The sequence below is a fragment of the Lissotriton vulgaris genome, chromosome 5, assembly GCF_964263255.1.
Source record: "Lissotriton vulgaris chromosome 5, aLisVul1.2, whole genome shotgun sequence".
NCBI lineage: Eukaryota > Metazoa > Chordata > Amphibia > Caudata > Salamandridae > Lissotriton > Lissotriton vulgaris.
Genome location: NC_141693.1, coordinates 596,734,126 through 596,756,240, shown reverse-complemented (window position 1 = coordinate 596,756,240; position 22,115 = coordinate 596,734,126). Strand labels below are relative to the sequence as shown.

The 22,115-nt window shown below is 40.6% G+C and overlaps 1 protein-coding gene across 10 annotated transcripts in view; it reads left to right on the top strand.

The window, feature by feature from the left end:
- CCSER2 (coiled-coil serine rich protein 2) overlaps positions 1–15,787 on the top strand; it is a 649,443-nt gene extending 633,656 nt beyond the window's left edge. For all 10 annotated transcript variants that reach the window (XM_086922031.1, XM_086922035.1, XM_086922037.1 and 7 more), the window contains one exon: positions 13,119–15,787. In XM_086922031.1, the coding sequence (XP_086778157.1) occupies positions 13,119–14,825 (1,707 nt within the window). In that variant the 3' untranslated portion in view covers positions 14,826–15,787. The remainder of the gene's footprint in view (positions 1–13,118) is intronic.
- The last annotated feature ends 6,328 nt before the right edge of the window (positions 15,788–22,115 follow it).

Here is a 22,115-nt window from a genome sequence, read left to right as displayed (position 1 = left end):
GCCACACACAGCCCTTCAGGTCCGCCGGTGCACGGGGCAGCTGTAGTCTCCCCTCGGTGGTCTGATGTTGCTCTGCTCTCCTTTCTCGGGCAGTGAGACCCCACGGGCGGACTCGCGGTCGTCTTCCCGTACTCGCAGGTCAGGCAGCCGCCATCTTGCGCTCCGAGGGTTCGGGAGATCTCCGTTCTGCAGTGCCCTTTGCGGGTATTCCCGCGGTTCGCCGCTCCAACCGGGACAGACCTGGGTATCGTCTGCGGGATCGACCCGGTTTCCACGGGGATCCCGGGTCCAAAACAGGATGATTCGACGGATTATGGGCAGAGGGTCGGGAGCCTCGTTAGGCTGCGCCCGTCTGCATCGGCTGCTAGCCACGCCCCCCCCTAGAGCTCACTCTACATGTAAACTAGGAGCATCTATGGCATTTTTGGGAAACATTCCACTAGATGACATATGCAAAGCAGCTACCTGGGCTACACCGCATACCTTCACAAAACACTATTGTGTAGATGTGCACACAACACAACAAGCTAGAGTGGGTCAAGCTGTATTAAGGACTTTATTTCAGACTGTTGCAACAGACACTGGTGACCACCGCTAGGGAGAGAACTGCTGTATAGTCTATTCATAATGTACCATCTGCAGCCCATATGCCTCGAACGGAATATGCTACTTACCAGTATACATCTGTTCTTGGCATAGAGGGCTGCAGAGTGGTACATGCCCTCCCAGCCTCCCCTGAAACCTGTGTCCGTTCCAACACTACCTTTTTTAGATACACTTACATGGGCATTCCTATCTGTATTCTATCATACTACTCCATCTAACCCTACTATGGCAAAACAATCTAAGGATGGAGCCGATGCCCATGCGCACTTGCAACCAAAGGAGGAGTCACCAATCTACAAAAGACTCTCCAAGAGAAAAACAAGTGCAATCATCCGAGCCCAGCACCAGATGGCGATCTATTCATAATGTACCACTCTGCAGCCCTCTATGCCAAGAACAGATGCATACTGGTAAGTAGCATATTTCTTCTGGGTCATGTACATATTTTCCCACCTTCCCCTTTCATTATTCCTCAGTGGGCCCTTAATTTCGAGTCTCAAATTTCTGATGTGTGCACCCTTCAAGCCCTTACACAATTGTCCCCTCAAGCTGCTCACCATCAAAACAGACTTTCCTATGGCCATTACACCGGCCAGGAGCGGGAGTGGGCTGCTGGCTTTTTCATTTAAGCCTCTCTTGCTTTCAGTTTTTCCTGACAAACTGGTGCTTTGTACTAGGGCCTCTTCCCTTCCAAAAGTGGTAACACCATTTTATGTGGGCCAATCTGTCACCTTGCCTATTTTCTATTCTCCTCCCCATTTCTATAAAGAAGAGGAGTGACTCTACCGTCTGGACCTAAAAAGAGCATTGTTGTTCTACCTTGACCAGAGAGTTCCGGCTATGTTGGTGCAAAGAAAGGTTAAGTGTTGCAGAAACACACTATCTCTCAATGGGTCGTTTTCTGTTTAAAGATATACTAAGCACTGGCAAGGAAGCAGCCTCCTGAAGGCTTAAGAGCTCATTCCACCAGCACTGAGGCTAGGACCACTGTGCTAGCCCTTAGGGTTCCATTCCTGGACATGTCAGGCAGCAATGTTGACATCCCTGCACACCTTTACCAAGCATTACTGCCGGGAAACTCCGGTTCCAAGGGATTGGCAGTTCGCCCGTTCGGTCTTGGAGGACTTCCTAGTCTAAATTTGTTCGCAGACCCTCCTCGGGGGATGGTGTTGCTTGGGTATCTATTCAAAGATAAATAATCTGTGCCTATATGTCTCTACCAGATGAACTTGTTACTTACCTTTGGTAGTACCTTATCTGGTAGAGACAATATCTAGCTGCAGGCTCCTTATCGATACACCTATCATCCCCGTCTGCGGACATATTTCTTGGGCCAGGACGGATCCCTTTCAGTGCCCTAGTTTGAACACACCAGTGTCCGTGCACCTCATGCCTCTGCGCATCTGGGGTGGAAAGTCGTGAAACGTAACTGATGTCGGCACTCCGAGGGCTCTTATATAAGTAGCGCAGATGTCACTTCCTGCGCGTATGACTCCACGTGGAGCAGACCAATGCCACCTACCGGTGCACAGGGGGTACTGCTCACGAAAAATCTACCGGATTCAGTCTGATGCATGGGGAAATTCAAAGGTATTGAATCTGCAGCTAGATCTTGTCTCTACCAGATGAGGCGTTACTGAAGGTAAATAACTTTTGTCAAGAAGCATAGTGTTGTGCATCATAAATATTTTTAACATAACATGCTGATGTTTGATCATGAAACAACTAAATTACCAGTCCTGCGGAGAGTTACTTTTAACATTCCAAGCAGGAGAAGTATCGTTGCTCGTCAATATCTGTGTGTTATTTTCTAAGTTGACATCAGAATTTGGGCACCACCTCAGGAGAACACATTCATACAAAAAATGGTTATGGCCGCCTGAGGCTGGTCTTTTGATGAGTTTGACAAAGTGACAACATATCCATACTGAAGATGTTCATACATTTCATTTGTGACTATATTGGAGTTCCCCATGCTTCAATTCCATTGTTAAAACCATTATATTCATACCAGTCTAACTCTTCACTACCTACGTTGCAAATCACAATTGTCTAATATTCATTAGCACAAAAAAGTCCTGCAGGTGTACACACATGTATTTATTCATTGGGTGTAGGCAAGTAAGATGAAGTGTTTGGACATCATTTTGATTGAATCACTTAATTATGGGTGAATATTGTTGTCTCGTGGTTGTGAAAAAGGACTTTAGTTTGTTTTTAGTTGTGATTCTTGGTTAATACCAAGTTCTCAAAAAATAAAATGTGTCTTGCATGACAAAATCAAATTTACCAGAGACTAATCAATGTTGAGCCATAACAATGCTCATTTTTTGTGTTGCACTGACACCATGTTGCTTGTCTTTTTCTGTCTCTGTTCTTTCATAATGCCATTGGCAAGGAGTTGAGGAGTTAGTCCATTACTTCTGTGATACCGCGTGGTACAGTAAAATTTCAGATTTCTTCCTACCTTCTCCCACACCATGGCTGTGCTATACCCCCTGCATGATGCATGTATGTTAAGTAAGTTGCATGCAATTCAGTCATGCTTCCTATACACTTTGAAATTCTAGACACGTCTTTATGTCGAGTTGAGTTAATTATCTTTTACAGGAAGTTATTAGAGCTTGAGTCTTAAGTCATAAGTTCTTATATAATAATGTTGTTTACCTGGCCTGACGACAATCTGGACACGTCTACAGTCCACCTGTGTCTGTCCTCAGTATTTCGCTGGCTAACACAGGCCCAGCTGAAGTGCAATGAGGACAAGTCCGAAGTGCTCTTTTATGGCTCCTTCCCCCCCTCATTTAAGAGCACACTTTGGCCCTCTAACATTCCTTGCCCAATAGAGATGGGGAGACCAGCAAAAAATCTGGGCATTTGGTTTACGGAGGATCTCAGATTTGAGCATCACATCAAAAAACTCACAGGCACCTGCTTTGCCACTCTGAAAATGCTCCGCAAATTTTTCCCCTTGCTCCCTAGGGAGGCCAGAGAGTCGGTTGCCAGAGCGCTCATATTGGCCCGCCTCGACTACGCGAATGCACTGTTCAGTGGCATTCCCGCATACCTGGTCAAACGCCTCCAAATTATTCAGAATGCGGCGGTTTGCTTATTATTTAACATCCCCAGGTGGAAGAGTGTTCGCACGGAGCTGCGCTCGCTTCACTGGCTACCCGTAGCGCAACGTATTCTGTTTAAATCTTTGGTGTTGGCGTTTCGGGCAATTCATGACCAAGGCCCCTCGTACCTGAGAAAGAGATTCACAAGGTACATTCCGGCACGCACTCTGAGATCTGCCTCTCTGTTTAAACTGTCCCTTCCCCGTTTTAAACGTGCCAGACTGGGCGGTCAGTCACTGTCTGTTGTGGTGGCTCGGGCCTGGAATGCCCTCCCTCTCCATCTTCGCTCCACGCCGACAGTGACTGTTTTCAAAAAACACCTGAAAACTCACCTATTCACGAGTGTAGGCTAGGAGGATCCCCGATGTCTTGTTCTCTGCCGATTTGTCCCTTTCCCCGCGCCAGGATACTCACCAGTAACAGAGCGCGTTACAAAACGGTTTATAACATAACATAACATAACATATAGCGCACGATTCACCAAAAGGTCTCAAGGCGCTTTGCAGAAAGAGACAGTGACCATGAACAAAGAAAGTGCTTTAGAATGTTGCCTTGTGTGCCGTGATATGCTCTGAGAGGCAGTGTTGGAACTATACTGAAACAGATAGAATTATGAGTCCATACGGGCTAAAAGTCTTTGTGCATTTTTGATCCCAGGAATTATATTTGTACTGCCTACATACTTGGTTTTTAATTCTCTGCAAGAAATAGGCGTTCGTATTCTTGAAACCCTTCATCTCACTCAGAAAGTAACTATTGCACTATTTCAGTGCACACAGTGGAAATTACTGACCATGCTGGTGCATTTACTTCCACACTCTAAAAGAGCCAATGTCAAAGCAAGCTGCATAAGTGTTGCAAACTATTCAGCTCCATTAAATGCTAATCTTTATAGAGTGCTCAGTGGTAGTAGCCGCAATACGGTGCTGCTCCCGGAACATATGCTAGAGTTGTTTTTGCTATCCATTTCAAATAGTGCTGGACTGAAGACTGCCTGAAGTGATATGTTTTCTGTAATTAGTTAGGCAGATTAAGGTGAATGGACTTCATGCTTTAGAGACTATCTTTCCTACGCTTTGGCACTGCTCTACAATTAGTGATTCTTTGAGTTACAACTCAAGAGAAACCAATGTTTTGTACATATTCTATGTTACTATCCTAAATATCTCATATATGGCAACACCAGTACAGGTTACCTGCGTATGTCCCATTTTGAGGTGATACTGGTTGCAAAACAGTCTGGCCTCTGAGGTAGCTGAGAAGCAGTTTTCTGGGAAATGTGCCTCCAAGATTCTCAAGCAATCAATCAATTAATCAGGGAATTGTAGGCACGCTACTCGCCCGTGAGGGTCTCAAGATGCTGGGGGCGGGGTAGGGGGGAGGAGGGGGGGGGAGGGGGTAAGCTACTCCGTTCAGCCGAAGAACCTGGTCTCAGGGCTCGGGTGTCTTCCTGAAGGTGTTCAGGGAGGGGGCGCGTCTGATGTCTGCCGGTAGCTCGTTCCAGGTCTTGGCTGCGATGTGGGAGAAAGATCTTACACCTGATCTGGCTCTGTGGATGCGAGGGGTTTCGGCCAGTGCGAGGTTGGATGATCGCAGGTTTCCTTTGGGTATGTGGAAGTTTATTCTGTCATTGAGGTATTTGGGTCTGTTGTTGTGCAGGTATTTGTAGGCATGAGTGAGGATCTTGAAGCTGACTCTCTTCTCCACGGGGAGCCAGTGCAGTCGCCACAGGTGGTAGCTGATGTGTTTGTGCCGGGGGATGCCGAGGACGAGTCTGGCCGCAGTGTTCTGTACTGCCTGTACTTTGCAGAGAAGGGACTTGTTGATGCCGGCGTAGAGTGCATTGCCATAGTAGAGTTTGCTGGTGATGAGTGCGTGGGCGACTGTTTTTCTTGATTCATGGGGTGATCTATTTCGGAGGATGTGGAGGGTGTTAAAGCAGCTGGAGGTGATGGCGTTAACCTGAAGGAATGGTTCTGAGGTCTTCTGTCTTATCGGCATTGAGTTTAAGGCAGCTGTTGGTCATCCAGACTGCTACTTCTTGCATTCCCCTCTGGAAGTTGAGTTTTGCGGGGTTGGGTCTGTGGTGAGGGAGAGTGTGAGCTGGGTGTCATCGGCGTATGATATGATGTTGAGGCAGTGTTTTCGGACGATGTCTGCGAGGGGAGCCATTTAGATGTTGAAGAAGGTCGGGCTCAGAGATGACCACTGTGTGACAACGCTGGTGATGTCCGTGGGGGCGAAGAGGAAGGGCGGTAGTCTGATCCTTTGGCTTCTTCCAGTAAGGAACGAACGGATCCAATCTAGGGCAGTATCTTGTATTCCAGCGTTGTGTAGTCTGGTTATTAGAGTGCGGTGGGAGACGGTGTTGAATGCTGCAGACAGGTCGAGGAGGATGAGGGCCACAGAGTGGCACTGGTCCAGGAGGGTGCGGATGTTGTCTGTGGCGGTGAGTAGGGCGGGCTCGGTGCTTTGGTTGGCTCGAGATTGGGACAGGTCTAGGATGGCGTGCTCTTCGATGAATCCTGTCAATTCCCAGTTGACTGTTTTCTCTGCTACTTTGGTTGCGAAGGGAACAAGCGAGATGGGCCAGTGGGGTCGGCCGTGAGCTTCTTGACCATGGGGCACTTTGGCGTGCTTCCAGTCTTCTGGGAAGGTCCCTTTTTTGAAGGTGGTGTTGATAGTGTGTTGTAGTTGTGGCACGATGGTGTCTGCAGCTCTGTAGTAGATGTGCGTGGGCAGGGTTCGGTGGGGGCCTGAGTGGATGCCTTTCAAGGCCACAGCGGTGTCCATGGTCGTGATAGGTATCCAGTTGGAGATGGTGGGCTGGCTGGCATCTTGTGGAGGCGGAGGCTGGCAGAGATGTCTTGTGGGTGGTCGGTGAAGTCGTTGTACAGTGTTCTGATCTTGAGATGGAAGTAGGTTCTGAGCTTGTCACAGAGGTCTTGGGACAAGTTGATGTCTGCGGTGGTGGAGTTGATGGAGTTGCTGAGGATTTTGTTGTGGATGAAGTTCCTTTTGGTTGTTCTGATTTGGTGTAGTCCGTCATGGCATCCTTGTAGTAGAAGTAGATGCCTGTTGTCTTATTATTCCTCCAGATCTTTTCCAGGCGTCTGCAGTTGCGCCTGGCATTTTGGAGGTCGTGGTGAACCAGGCGGAGTTTCAGGGGCGTTGTTTGCCGAGTTGCTTAGCAGGGCAAACTCATCTGCGCAGTTGGAGATTCACGTGTGGAGTTCTCTGGCTGTGGTGTTTGCGTTGGATGCTCAGGTGTGGTTGTCTCGTTTATTACTAGCTTCCCCTGGTGCTTTTTGGGATGTCTACAGGAAAACGGTGAGCTTATTGGTAACTAGATCTGGAGTAGTATGGTATGGACAAGTAAAATCCATTTAACGAAATTCTCCATTACTTGAGTACAGGATAGCAAAGAAGTAATTGAACATCATCTTTTTCTTGGTGCATTTGATTTTGTGTTGTGTGTTTCCTACTTCTCAAGGTTTTCAACCAAGTCATTAGGTTAACCATTCCCAGTTTCTGAACTCTGAAGGGCACCTGCTTCACTCCACTTCACAATCCCTGCACCAAGCATGTTACTTCATCATTCTTAATCTGCATTCTCCAGTGGTAACGCTTCAGCACACTGTTTCTTTACCCTCGCAGTTCTTTACCCTCAGCAATTCTCTGCCTGTTTTCATATTTTCTTCTTAAACCTGGGGCGCAGAGGAAGTCTTGAAATCTTAAAGGACTATGTATTGGAGACGAAAATGCTACAGTGCATGATCCATCCAGTTGTTAATGATGCCATAGTGCTCCCTTTAAGACAAATCCATCTGCGTAGTGAAAAATGCATCCATGCAGAACACTGGATTTTTAGACCACAAACCTCATATTTCACAAAAAATACATTATCAAACAAGAAACTTAAAAAACACTGATTGTTATAGGATTACTGTAAAAAGTGCTGTTTACAGGAACATTAGCTTATTCAGCAAAGCAGGCACATTGAAATTAACTTTTTCCAGAATATGACTGGGCGGCTAACTTGCAAATAGTGTTTTATTCTGAAATAGCTACCATTGCTTTGGTCAGATTTTTTTTTGCATTCTACTTCAGCACTTTTTGGGTTACTGGCTAGGACACTGGGTCCCATCATCATGTTGTAATCCACAAAAGTGTTCCATCCATTTCCCAATCAGGCAAGGAAAATGTAAGCTTGCCCACCTTCCATAGAATTTGAGTCTTTTAAAGGAGAACCCATTGTTGCTTCTGCTTCGATTGTTTCAACTTTTTCTTTTCCTGGGCTATGCAGACACAGCTCCTGAATCCAACCTCTTCAGTGATATACAAAGCCTGACCTGCCTGTATGACTTAGTGGCTGGCTTTTAGGCCAGCCTTCTAGAGTCAGCTCTCACCACAGCTTGTGATGTTCTTAGACGCCGCCTTCAAACACTGCAGCTGTGTTCCTGTCACCTACATTTATTTTACTACAGGCCAGTTTAAATGTCTGGGTAAACTATTACTAAAAATAATCAAAGTTCTAAAATCAGTTTATCAATTTTCCTTTTCAAATGTCTCAAAGAAATTCCAGATATTTGCTTTCAAGAAAATACAATTTTGTTTATTTAAAGAGGCTATTGGTAACACCTGGTGTAACATTACATTCACCAGGCTGATTTCTATGTACCATACATTTTGAAAAGAGAGGTAAGTGTAGTTGTGACATGCAACTTTTCATTTTCAACATGACAGTAGACCTGAACCTGATAAGCCTGCCTTAAACACGATTTAGCTTTTCAAGGGATCCAGTCTCCTGTTAAATCTTTTTAATCTTTGATCTCCTTACTGATAATAGTAAAGCAGCTTATGCAGTGTGAAAGGTAATTACATCCTGGAAGTATTTTTTTTACTTAAGGAAGTGTTTTAATAAAAAATAACATGAGCATTAAAGTGTTTTAGATCAATAAAATGAATGTTCATAGCGAGTGTTCGTTGGATAAGTGATCCCACTGTATTAGAAAGACGTACAAAAAAGTCTGTGTGTGATGATGATAGTAAGTCAATGGTACATAGATATTTCTAGTTACTGTTTGTCCCTTTAGAACGAAGCAGCCTTTTATATTAATACAGCAAAGTCAGTATCTGAAAGAAACACATAGTCATAGATTCCTTACCTTAGAATTACCCCCAGGCGTCAGACTGGGTCTGGAAAGGTTTTGTCAGCAGTACCCCTGCTCGCCAAAAGGTGGCGCCGTGTGGCTCTGTGTCCGTCGTTGGCGTTGTGGTCGCAGAGATGACATCGCGGCAGCGACATACACGCCACCCTCGCGCTCTGACTTCAGTTCTTTCTTTTTTCGTGCCAGCAAGCGCAGATCCGGAGAGAGCAGTACCCCTAGTTACTTTTGAATGAGTTTTTTTAGGCCTTAATGTCTCTTCTTTTCCGGTCGATCGACTCCTGGTGCTGTAGGTATGCCCTGTTTCAAGTCCTGCGGGGATTGTCATCGAATGATGTCGATGATGGACCTGCACCGCGTGTGTTTCTACTGCCTGGGGCGTGACCATGACCCCAAGTCGTACCCGACTGCGGCTCTCCACACATCTGCCTTTGGTGCTTAGGTCTCAAGCATGACTCCAATTCCTTTGATGAAATATGGCCCAATGCACTCCTGTCTTAGTTCTTAGTAAAATCCTCCTGTCTTAGTTATTAGTAAAATCCTCCTATATGAAGCATTAAAAAAGTCACAACCGGATCCTCCTTGCCCAGTCATAACTCCCTTTTCAGTAACGGATTGGCATCAACATTGTCCTCCGAGATTGTTTCTGTTCTTGAAAAGTTGCTCCTAGAGTTTTTGTTACTGTAGACTGACCCAAAGTATTCCATTCATAAATTGTTCTTTTTGAATTTGTCACCCCAATTGGGACGGGTATGCCCAGACATGAGTTGCCATGCCTTTGGAGTCAGGCTAGCCTGGTTGATTAAGGGGTGAAACCTCAAAACCGGTCCCAGGATGCTTGTTTCTGGTCTAGGGAGGTCCTGGCCTGGTTGTTCAGGCTAAGCTATTCGCTTAAGGAGCAGGGTCAAGACTGATTTGCATATGGCCGGAATGGCATGGTGAACAAAAAACAATGGATTTAGTCCATCAATTGTTCTTTTTGCATTTGGTACCCAAAGGAATTGGCAGCCTTTATTCAGGCCTTTATAGGTCAGTTTGTTGATGGTTCCATGGTTCCAGGTCGATCTCTTAGGGCACCGTCACAAAGCCATTAGGGTGTTCAGGACACCCTCCACTACCTTGCCGAAAGCCTCACAAGTTGTCCCAGCAATGACGCAACATTTGTCACTGCAGGTGCTGATCATGTTTGTGACTCCTTCTATACCTCAAACTTGAGTCATTTTGGCTTAGGGAAGGGAGAAAGTCATGGTTTCCTTTACGGTTAAACCTCTCTGGTGATGAGCCTTTTCCATGCATACAGCTATTAATCATGTTTGAGGCCCTCTTTGGCCCAGATTCTACCATCCTCCTATTGCCATGCATGGAGCCTCACACTGAGGGTGATGCGTGAGGGGGATCCCTCTGATCCCAGATCCCGGAAACTAAACAGATGAGCGTCTTTAGATTTCTAAAATGTTCGCTGCCCGGGGAAAACATCCTCTGAACTTTAGCTGGAGTGCCAGGCCAGCCATCCTCTAGTTGATCTAGAAAGTGATGTACTGTAACCTGCTCTCCTGGACGAAGACATTAAGGCAGATGTTGGTGTACAGCTAGTCAGTTCCTCCTCTCATCATTTTCTGTTATTTAGTCAGGATGTTTTTGTCCCATTACATGTGGTTTGGGACAAGTGCTTTTCACCTTCATTTGTGAAACGTCATCTTGTTGGGCACCATCAACCCTAGCCAGGAGACTTCTAGTTCCTTTCTGCACACCCTTCCCCATAAAGTTTAGTGGCGCAGCGTCTTTCTGCAAACAAAGCTCCAGTGCTTTTCCTTCCACTCCCCCTGAGAGGAAGTTCAAATCTATTCAACAATGGATACGCCACTTTCCGTTGGCATTGGGTAACCGTTTTACCACTCCATTTAATATTGTGTTTTACTGCTCCTCACATTTATCACAGCTAGTTTTGTTTTTGAGAAGTACAGTGGGGTGCATATTAAGCCCCATTCCCCTTACCTGCGAACAACGTATTCCTTGTTAAGCACCTATTACCTCTTTATGCTTCCTTGCCTGTGGGCCAGGCCCGTAATTGCAAGGTAGTCTGTTTAGCAAGTGTTATTGCCACCATTTGAGGACAATCCTTAATTTTACTGGTTACATTATCTGAGTTTTGTTTTCATTATTGTATATAAATACCTATAAACTGTTAGCTAACATATTTTCTACACAGCAGCAGTATCAGATCTAGAGGAAATCACGTAATCAATTGGTCCTGGTTCAATTATGCATGACTGATTGTGTGATCTTTGCCTAATGTTGCATCCTTAGCTGTTGTCACTTAAAACACATTACAAAAAACAAGTATTGACTAGAATCGACTACTGATCACAGCTTTTTCTTATTGTGATAGACTCTTAATCTGAATATAAGGGACAAACCGATTATATTGCTCCATTCCAGTTTATCTCTGCGTATGCATACTACAATTTTGCAAGAACCTAAAACTATTTCTGTTCTTAGTCCCTTCTAGCAATCTTCAAAACCTTTCTTTTTAATGTATGTTTTACAATCCTAAATATTTTGTGTAGCGAGAGCAGTCGACCTAACCGTTGAGTCTCAGAATGGCTACAACACTTTACCTTAAAGATTACATGCATTCGTACAGGAAACCTTGCATGCTATAGAAGCTGATCTGAAGGGCACTTGCCTGAAATTGGCAGTATCCATAAAGAAGTTGGTCTGATTTCACAAAATTGTCAGTAATTGAACATTTTAAATTACTAACACTATCTTATGTTGTCCTCATGTACTACATTTTTAATTTTCATGTGAACCAGTATATATTGTCCTTTCATTTTTCTGCATAACACTAGACTTTGGAACTTAAGGCCAGGATGTACTAAGAATCCGTTAGCAGAAAGTGATTGCAAGTTGTACACCTGCATTTTTCTAAATTGATACTGATTTTGTGAACTGACCTATGACTAATAGGTCAGTTCGGAAAAATAGAGAGGTTTGCAAACATGAATGTTAATGAGATAGGTAGCAATTTGCGATTGGTGACCTCCTCACAGGGATAGTGACCTGCTTGAGTCTGTGATCAACTTTAAATAAAAAAAAAAATCCTTCAAGCTCTTGAGTTTCCTATTTACCCCAAAACTTTTTTATTTTAACATTCACAAAAGTGTGTTTTCAATATTTTGGTCGCAAACCATTGATACATCTGAATCGCAGGAAGTGACCCCCTAAACAGGCCTCTTCCAAATGCGGTTCGATATCCATTTTCAAATCCATTTTGCGATTTGGCCAGATCACAGAGTTTGCGACTGCAAAATGGCTTGGTACATCTGGCCCATAGTTTCTTTTTCTAGGCATGTATATACATTTGTTTGCTTTGTTTAATTGTATAGTATTGCCACTGTATTTTGAACCTGCTTGTTTGCATAAATGACCTTGAATCTAAGTGAAGAAAGGAAATAATTCTCAACACTAGAAATGCACAGCACAAAAATAGTTGATCCTCTTCAGTCACTGCCATGCTATGATCTGCATCTGCACCAAAACAATTTAATAAAACTTGCCAAGTTCAGTATTTGTTGGCAATTCTGTGAAAATTGTGTGCATTTAGCTCTTGTGCTTTGTCCCTCTGACTCTGAAATGACTCATCTGATCTGGTTTCTTCAGTTTCTTTGGCATTGTGCACTTGCTGTTCATGAGAGTGCTGCTTGGGGAGTAGAGAGAGAAGGGGTTGTCCAGCAAAGACTCAGAGAGAAGGGTCACACAGTCCAAATACCATTTAAAAAAAAAAAAAGCCTGCTTCACATGTACTTTTTTTTTTCTTCTTCAAATAATCAATTTAATTGGCAAGAACACTGGTAGGCTGTGAAAACAGTTTTAAATTGATGGTCTCCCATATGTTATGTTCTCAAACATGGGTTTTGAAAACATTGAACACTTATGTAAAATACTTTTAAAAGGAAACAATAATACTAAACTATGCTTTACCCAGTGCTTGCTGTGCTGCTTTTTAGGGGTTATTTTCAGCAGGCATTATGTATGACCACAGAAAATGGCAGAGGCCAAACTTTATATTGTGTTTCATAATAGAATCCTCAAGCTCTTGCTCATTTTCTGTAGCAAATACTGTATTGTACAACCTCGGCCACAATGGCTAAGTGCCACTGTTGAACAGTAGGGTGGCCACATACATTGCTAATGCTATTTTTTGTGTTTTCCTTTTTGATAGCCTCAAGTACTACAACCTTCCAACAGCATCCCCAGTACAACAGACCCCTCCCAGGGAAGATTAGCAAGACTACCACTTATAGAGGGCCCCAGTAAAGATGGCATTGAGCCACTGTATGAAGATATCAGCCTTCGAGTCCAGATTGGGAGCTGTGCTGAAACAACTGAGAATGATCCTAGTGAACTTAGCGATTTACTGAGTACACAGTTGCAAATTAAGGATTTTGAAGTGGGTCAACCAGAAGGGGAATGCTTGCAGATGCGAAGTAAGTTGCAGGAATGTGGACCGAATTCTTCAAATGAGGCTTTACAGCTGCACACTCATACCTCCTTTGTGGAAGTGAATTCAGCACCTGAAAAAAGAGAGGAATTGCTTGCTAAATTATCCACCGATTTGTGCAAGAAAGTATCGACTCTAGAGAATCAATGCCCAAAAACATTGCAGCTATTCAAGTCTGGAGAAGAGACTTCTGTAGTCCATCATGTATATTCTCCTTCTGAACCTTTGCAGATCCAGTCCCAAACAAGCAACAGTCAGCAACTTCAGACAATGGATAAGTTAGCCAAGATGCTAGTAACCAATGATGTTCATTCGGATTTGCAGCTACCTAGTGCTAGTCCACCACAGATCCAGCCATCAACTTCAGATCTACAGGAGCTGCATGTTAATGTTTCTAGCCCTTCACAACTGCATTTTACAATGTCTAGCTCTTCAAAGTTAAAGCCGGCAAATGAGGAATTGTCCCATCCATCATTAACTTGTTTGTCAGAGTTACCATTGGAAAGTCCCTCACTGCAGAATCCACTCGTATCTAATCCTTCACAAATGACAATCCCATTAGATAGTCCATTGTTGATTTATTCACATGCAGAAAATCAGTCCAGTGAACTTGCTGTATATGATGATCTATCACAACCAAAGGTATTGGATATTACACAAGTTTCTACTTTGGCAGAGCCTGAACTATCCCAGATAATGCTTTCATCAAGTACACCATTGAAATTAAATCCACCAGTTTGTAGTCTGTCAACAAAGACTGAAACTGGTTATGTCAAGGTGCAGAAATCTGTGTCTGAGTCTCCAGTGATAAAGTCATTAGCATTAGATTTGAATCCACCACCGGTGACTACTCTTAGAACGCTAAAGTCACCAGCAACAAGTCCAACAAAGTCCCCATCAGTTAAGACGATGTTGTTGAGGTCACCAACACCTAGTCCAACAGCACTGAAGTCACCAACTGCTGGTCAAAGTGTGTTGAAGCCACCTACAGCAAACTATTCCACAGTAAAATTGTCTACTGCTAAATCATTGGTAAAGAATGTGTCATCAGTAAGTTCAACATTGCAGAAGTTGCCAGCGGCTAGTCCATTCAGTCAACAACCTCCTGATGCAAGTCTGCTACAAGTTAAATGCCCAACTGTTAATCCAACTCCGGTACAGCGACCAACCTCTAATTCCTCAGCATCCCTAAGCAAGCAGAGCCCTAGAAATTCTAAGCTCCGCCCACCAAGCATTTTTCTCTCCAAATCCAAACAAATTACCAATCCTGATAAATCTCTATTGGGAGTTCTTGATCCTCCCAAGTCTCCAGTGAAGTCTCCAGCATCTAACATCCCACGGCCCTTGTCTCAAAAGAAAGAAATGCATGTTGGGGATAGCACAACTGTTAACCGCCTGACCCGCCTCTCAAAACCAAAGACACAATAAGTGTGTGACCGCCAAATGTGCATAAATATTGACTGATACGAATTGTTCACTAGGCATCAAATCACAGCAGTGCAGACTTCTTTCAGCAAAGCCTTGAAGTTTTGTGATGCAAACTTGACACAGTCATGCATTTTCTTTATCCCATTCAGACCCTCGAATCACAATCTGTTAACAGAATTATTATTGAATTGTGCGTCAAACTGCTTACCTTAGGTTTTCAACCTGTTCCCCTCACAGGGTCTAACTGTTTCGCTAGCAACTTCTTCATTCATCTAAGGAAGATTTGCTTGCAGAAATTTTTTAGAAACCTTAATATTTGAATTGCTGAGCATTGCAATCACTATTCATTAGCTGAGTTATGACTGCAAGTTATATAATACTTTATTGACTCTATAAAGGAAAAAATAGAAACTGACTGCACAAATAACTGACCCTGATACTGATTATTCTATCACAAATGCAATTTCAAGGATGTTCTATTTATTGGATGACCATTTTCTTAAGACGTTAATGAAATATATTTAATGTAATTTATTTAATCTTGAATTTTTCTCCCCTTAGTTTACAAAAGATGCTTTGTTTGCTCCTGGGAAGAGATATTGGTAGCCACCTCCCCTCTGTCATTGAGTGGAAGATCAATTTCACAAAGTGAAATGGAATTTGAAAATATAGGAATATGTGTGCCCCTATGCATTCTTGTGAAATGTTGGCATGTCTTCCTGCTATGCAGTTCTCATAATTGTGTTGGTTTGCAACTGTCGATACATGCACAAATCAGCTATGATTTCAGTCTTGGTATATAGTTCTATACAAAAACCCTATATGTATCTACAAATCAGATCTACCTATTTGTACTACAACAAAACACATTTTCAAAACGGTTTACCAGATTTATTTTTCTAGTTTTTGGCACTATTGATCTTACTTCAATTCATAATTAAACCGGATAATTGAGAGTTAAACAATTTTTGTTTGAGTTTTAGTGTGTATAAATAATTTTCAAAGAAAATAATGGGTTTGAATTCTATTACTCAATAGGCATTTCTTTCAAATCTTGCAAGAAGTTTTCTGTGTATTTTTTATTTTGTCGTACGGTAAAAAGATCATTTTACAGTAAGTTATTATTATTATTATTTTGGATTTTTCTTCATGCTAAATTTTTTCAGTCCTTGGAAAAACCAAGACTTCCCCTTAACCCCACTCATCTTAATGGAAATGATATTGAGCACTTCAGTAACAAACCTGAGGAAGTTGCTGCTTAATGGCTGTATTTTTATACTGATGGCTACTAAGCCAAGGTGGTTTCCTCATCTGAAAAAATCTTGCCTTCATTCTGCACATCTCATTTGCACAAAACTGATTCACGTCATTCAAAGTCCTTGGGTTCGATATCAGCATTTATGACGCAACGTAGTTGTAAACCTCAATTTCTTTTCCAACAGTGATTGTGAAAGTAAGGCTGCAGCAGAACTACATTATTAAAAGCTGAAAATATGGAGCTTGTTGAGATCATCCCTTTTTTCAAATGCATGTCTTGCTTGCTGACATCTGGTATTTAAAAGAGGCATTTTTCTTCGTATAACTTTGATCTCACATGATACAGTTAACACACACACCTTGCATTTTTACAATGTAGTCAGGGGAATAAATCAAAACGTTCTGCTACTGATATTCTTAGTCTGCATCAGCTGATGGACCAAGGCGGGAAAGGGAGCCCCAATGAATACAAACAGTGGGCTGCGACTAAAATATGGAGAAAGAAAGGTCAAATTGAATAAATAGGTAGCTGAGTCCCAAATAATCTCATGGAATGTATTTACGTGCGGTGCTTGGTCAAGTTAATTGTTATGTAACTTTGTTGAAGATCATAGGTTATTGCATTCTCATAATATGAAAAATAACCTGCTAAAAACTAGTTATAAAAACATGATTGCCGCATGTTTCAGTTCTTTAACTTGAATCCACAGGAAAACTAATCAATTCATTTATTGCATTGTTTCAGATATTTACTTTGAACAGCCCACCATTATATTTTCTGGAATTTACCAGTTTTAATTAAGAATGCATAGAATTCGTTTTTTTAATACCTGTGTAGACTTTATTGTTGTTAAGCTCTAATAATTTGTCTTGGTTTGAAGCCAGTCTACCTTTCACTTGAAGCAAAAAACAAGACCTTTTGTGATAGGCATGCAAGTTTCGTTGCTGCTGGGAAGAGAAGTACATTTCTCTTAAATCCTATCAGGATATGGCAAGTAACATTCCAGAATTAATCTTATTTGGCTCGGATATAAATAGAAGAATTTGCTATCATTTCAGATTTGTGGGCCTGATAATGGTTGTTACTTGCCAAAGTTTAAGTGGAGAATGTGGATGTTATTTTGAAATGATATTGCTAGCACAGTGGCACTAAAAGATCAGGATTAAATGCAAGTGTGATCAAACTCCTTAGTGACACTTTACTCATATCACATGAGTTGTCAGAAAATGTAGACTTTGTCTCTAAATCAGTTAAGCAGTCATTGGATGGATTTTCTTGTTTTCTTCTGCTATTTTTTTCTCTTAGGTGCAAAAAATACTTCACTAGCTTTTCTCAAATCAGTAATCATTTGTTAAGTTAAAAAAATGAATGAAAGGAATAAATCACCATGGATTAGAAACATTTTGCTGACTTGCTCTGCTGCTTTTTGTCCTACCATTTTAATAGCTGAAATGGGTTCTTTTAGGTCGATTATTTTAAACACTTCCCTTTATGTCAGTTTGTAGCCTGACTCATACAGGTTTTTAGTGGCAGTTTCAATGTAAGTAGTATTTGTACTTTTACAGATTGCCAAGTAGAACTTTATCAAGAGATTTCGTATTGAACAGTAATCTGTGAAGTATATTTAATTACTGTAGTAGGGATGGCAAGGCAAAATAATATTTACTAGATTTTATCAAATTATTTGCATGGAACAACTTTGCATAGAAAATTGTTTTTGACAGTGTGGTACAGCTGGACGGAGTAAAATGTTTGAATATTGTCGGACTGCATCTCATTAATAAGTGAGGTATTTTGCTTACCACAAATATTAGTCATTTGAACTAAAAAATAAATTAAGACGAACTATCCTGGCTATTAGTCCATTACGTTTACCAGTTTGGAGTTTTACTTTCAACCTTCCTTCAGGAAAAAATGTAAATTCCTTTGTTGAGAATAGGATATTCAACTAAATGAATAATCATTTTGGGTGAGTATTCCAACTATTTAAGGAACACAAAAATTCATTTTTTTAGAATACTAATTGCCAAGAAATACAACAACATAAAAGTATCTGTACATTTATAAAACTGTTGAGAATCTCAAAGAAATATTTCTTCTACCTTGTATGTCATAAACAAAACCTCTAGTATTTCCGTGCTAGCATTTACCGGGTTGTCCATGTCCTTCTGGAATCAAACCCTTTGCTCATTATATCTATGACTTCATCTCACTTATACGCTATTGTCCTAAAATAATGTGACCCTATAAGCAACAAAAGGCTATTGTCCTGTATAAAGAAGAAAATGTTCAACTTTTAAAAAACAAATATTGGAGTCCATGTATCAATTACAATATCTGTCACACATGCTTCCTGTTAGTTACTGCTCATGTGGGTTTCAAAGTGTTTCTTTATACCAATTATTCTAACCTTGTCTTTTAAATGCAGATACTAGTTTAGTTTTTTTGCACTTTATGTAGCAGTCAAACATAGTGCTAGCAAAATTTAAAGAAGTCTGAAGTAAAAACCAAAACGTTTTAACTTGTATGATCATAGTTCTAGTCCACAAAATAAACTTGACTCATCGTTTTTCTAATAGCATCAGTGATTGCTGAGCATTTCAGTAAAATGTCCACTGACACCCCAGAGGCACAAATAGATAATAGCCAGTTTAGTTCAAATTCATATTGCTCTACATCTTGACTGTTACACGTGCATTCTCTATCACAAACATTTATGCAGGGGTCTTCAGGCATTAACCGTGTTTCCAACTCGTTAAGTAGTTCAACACTGTGCCCCACAAAGTCTGTTCACCTTAAATTAATGAGAATAATTGAATTCATGTAATACATGTTTATTCGCTCTTAAAGACTGCATCATTGTATACAGCATTTAGCAGCATGCATCGGTAAACATGTTCAGACTGTACACTAGCTGCAGTTCTCAAATAGAACTCTAGTTTTTTCTCCATATAACGTTAGCAGAAGTCAAGTTAATCTCCCAGCTAGTAACAACTGTTCACAGTGTCTCATAACCAATTTGCCTTTTCCTAAAACCAGATAACTTACAGGTCGTTGTCATTAAAGGCATTCTTTTTGCACTACACATACCTATATATATATAACAAGTTGCCCGTGACCGTTCGATGTGCATAGCTGATTTAATTTGCATCTGTGGTACCTTTACTTGACAATCTGACATTTTGAGTTTCAGATGAAAGTAAGTTAGTCCTCCATTGAAGTTCATTTCCGCAGAGGTTAAAATCCCATATTGGACAATCCAACACTGCTTTTTACACCAGTCTTCTGGATTCTAATCTCATCTGCAGTGGTGTTTATGAGCTAAATAAATGAGTTGATGACTTAAACAATGTTTAGGATTTTACTGTTATTACTACTCACTTGAATGATCTCCTGTTTAGATCTGTCATATATGTTTTGTGCAATATCTTTAGAAATTATTATGAAACTAATGTACAGTCTGTGTATATAGGAATAGTATAATTAGTAGATTTGTTTTCAGAGGAGAAATAAATGAAATAGCAAACAATTGCACTTTAAATGAGCTGAATTGCTTGGAGTTGTGCCTAAAATGATGTCTATGCCTCCTGTCCTGTGCGACTTTTTATAAAGAGAAAAAGTGACAGTATTTGCTGGAATTGTCGATCATTTCCGAGGTCTCTTTACAGCACTGTGTGTGTATATATAAGCTGCCTTGTACTAGCATGATAAAGAGATCCAATGCACTGGGATTTTTTTTGCACAGTTTTCCATGGTCTTTTTTACCCAGATTGCTGTATTTAACACTAACATTATCCTGTTTCCTTCTGTGTTTCAAGGGGCTATTTGCAGGACTAGTTACTGTCTTTGTGTATGACCTTGTTTCCCAATATTGCTTAACCTGATCTTGTACACTGTCTTGCTTTGCTTTAACTAGAATTCTGCCTCATGTTGTTAAAGTCTGACTTTAATGTAAAACTATCATCACATCCTAGTTTAGAATACTAATCAACCTGATACACCAGTACAATCAAGTATGTTCTTAAATGATCCTGCATGAGTTTTTTTTTTTTGCATCATTTCATTTTTATACTAGTTATCAAAACTCATAGTTTCTGCTACTTCAGTTGAGACAAATGCATGACATTTGTATTCTTTGTATCCTGTGGGTTCACTTTAAAGGTTTATTTTCTGTATTTAATATTCAAAAGTGGCCATATGGTTTTATTGGCACATACATCTTAAAGCAGAAGCACAACTTAATTCTATGTTATTTTTGATGGAGTGTGTATGTTGTTAAATTATTACTACGACTAATTTTCCCCTTTATCCTGCCTGAGAGCCACAGAGTTAGCATGGCATGCCTCTTTTGTTACCTAAATTGGTTGGTAAATTACTATTTTAATAAACCAATGTTTCAAGTGAACCAAAGTAATATGCCTCCTATCTAGAAAAAGTATTAATTTGGTTTTAAAAGAAAATGTATCTGTGTAACCAGTCAGTTATATTTTAAAGCTTCTTTCTAGTGGGGACGGTTTTCTTTCTTTCTTCTTTTAATAAGTAAAAAGGGTGTCATTTCAGCTGTGAGTTGTTTGGCTACCTCTGGATAAAACAAATTAGTTGGTTCCTTTGACTCATTTTCATCTTCAAAAACGATTTGGCTTTTCAAATCTGAAGACCTCAGCAGACCCTACAGTACCCTCACAACAACAACAAAAAATAGTATTTACATGTGAAAAACGTCTCTAAATTATCAATTTCTTAGCTTTTTTCAGTTCTGGTTCATCAGTATGCCCATTAATTTGCTAATTATTAATCGATCCGTAAAATGTTTACAGGTTCCGTTTAAATGTGTCTTTAATGTATAACATCTGGTAAATCTTAACTAGATGGGCATCATCACATATCAACACATTCTTTTCATTTAATGGAGATTCAGTTGTTGTAACACATTGCAAGGAATTGAGATAGGCTAAGAATAAAAAAGTGAATTTATCTTTATAATGTCTTTTCTTTCTTTAACCTGACTAGATGTAATCTTTTGGATAAACATGTTGCTTGTTTACAGTCCTGCAGATGTTTAAAATATGGGATTTTATTTGTATAATATTGAACCCATAACATCAGTCCTGTTGTCTTTCTCGTAGAAGTCATGTTACTAGTTTGGTTTATTTTACTAGAGTAGTGCCAGTTTATCTACTCTAAACTTCCATCAGCAAAGATAGCTCATCACAATTTGATTTTATGGGGAAACATCTAAATTATCTATATTCTTATCTGTCGGAAAAATTTAAGTATTTGCTTTCACTAAAAAGAATAAACGTTTTGGGTTGCAAATTAATGTGCTTTCTTTTTTGCTAAAGAAACTGTGTTTGAAATTAAAAATGTCATATTGCCTTAAAACCAAACCTGTTTACTAAAGTACAGTAGATGCTTTAAACCCTGAACAATGTTTTTTCCCCTTTGTTATTTTCTCTGGCACCAGAAGTGTGTAATGAGGTCTGCTGGCCATTTGTATACATTACATTTTGGTGAAATACAGTCTTATGGAAGTTTGGGGTACATAATCTAAAATATACAACATGCCCTGTTTTAGCACTTTCCTAAAGATCTGTAGTGCTACGCAATTCCCACATATTATTTCAAAAACAGATTAGTCTGGAATACAATAAATCCTTAATGTTGAACATTTCCTATTCATGAAGATTACTGTAGAGAACTGATTCATGTAACTTTGTATCATTTTGTCTCAGTGAAAGACCAAATGTCATGTCAAAGACAATATGTTTGAGAACCATATATGCCTACTATTTACAAGAAGCAATGCTATCCCACAACATGCAGTTCCAAGTACAGTAACATACTGTTTGACTATCAAACATCAGTGAAAGACAAGGCATTATGTCATCTCTAGTAAATGTCTTACGGTCAGTATTAATTATCTATACGCAGATAACTAAACATTGTTTTGTTGTTTCAGTTAAAAGTAAATAATGTATATTTGAGTTCCTTTGTAAAATAGTCTAAATTAACTGTATGTATGTATACAAATA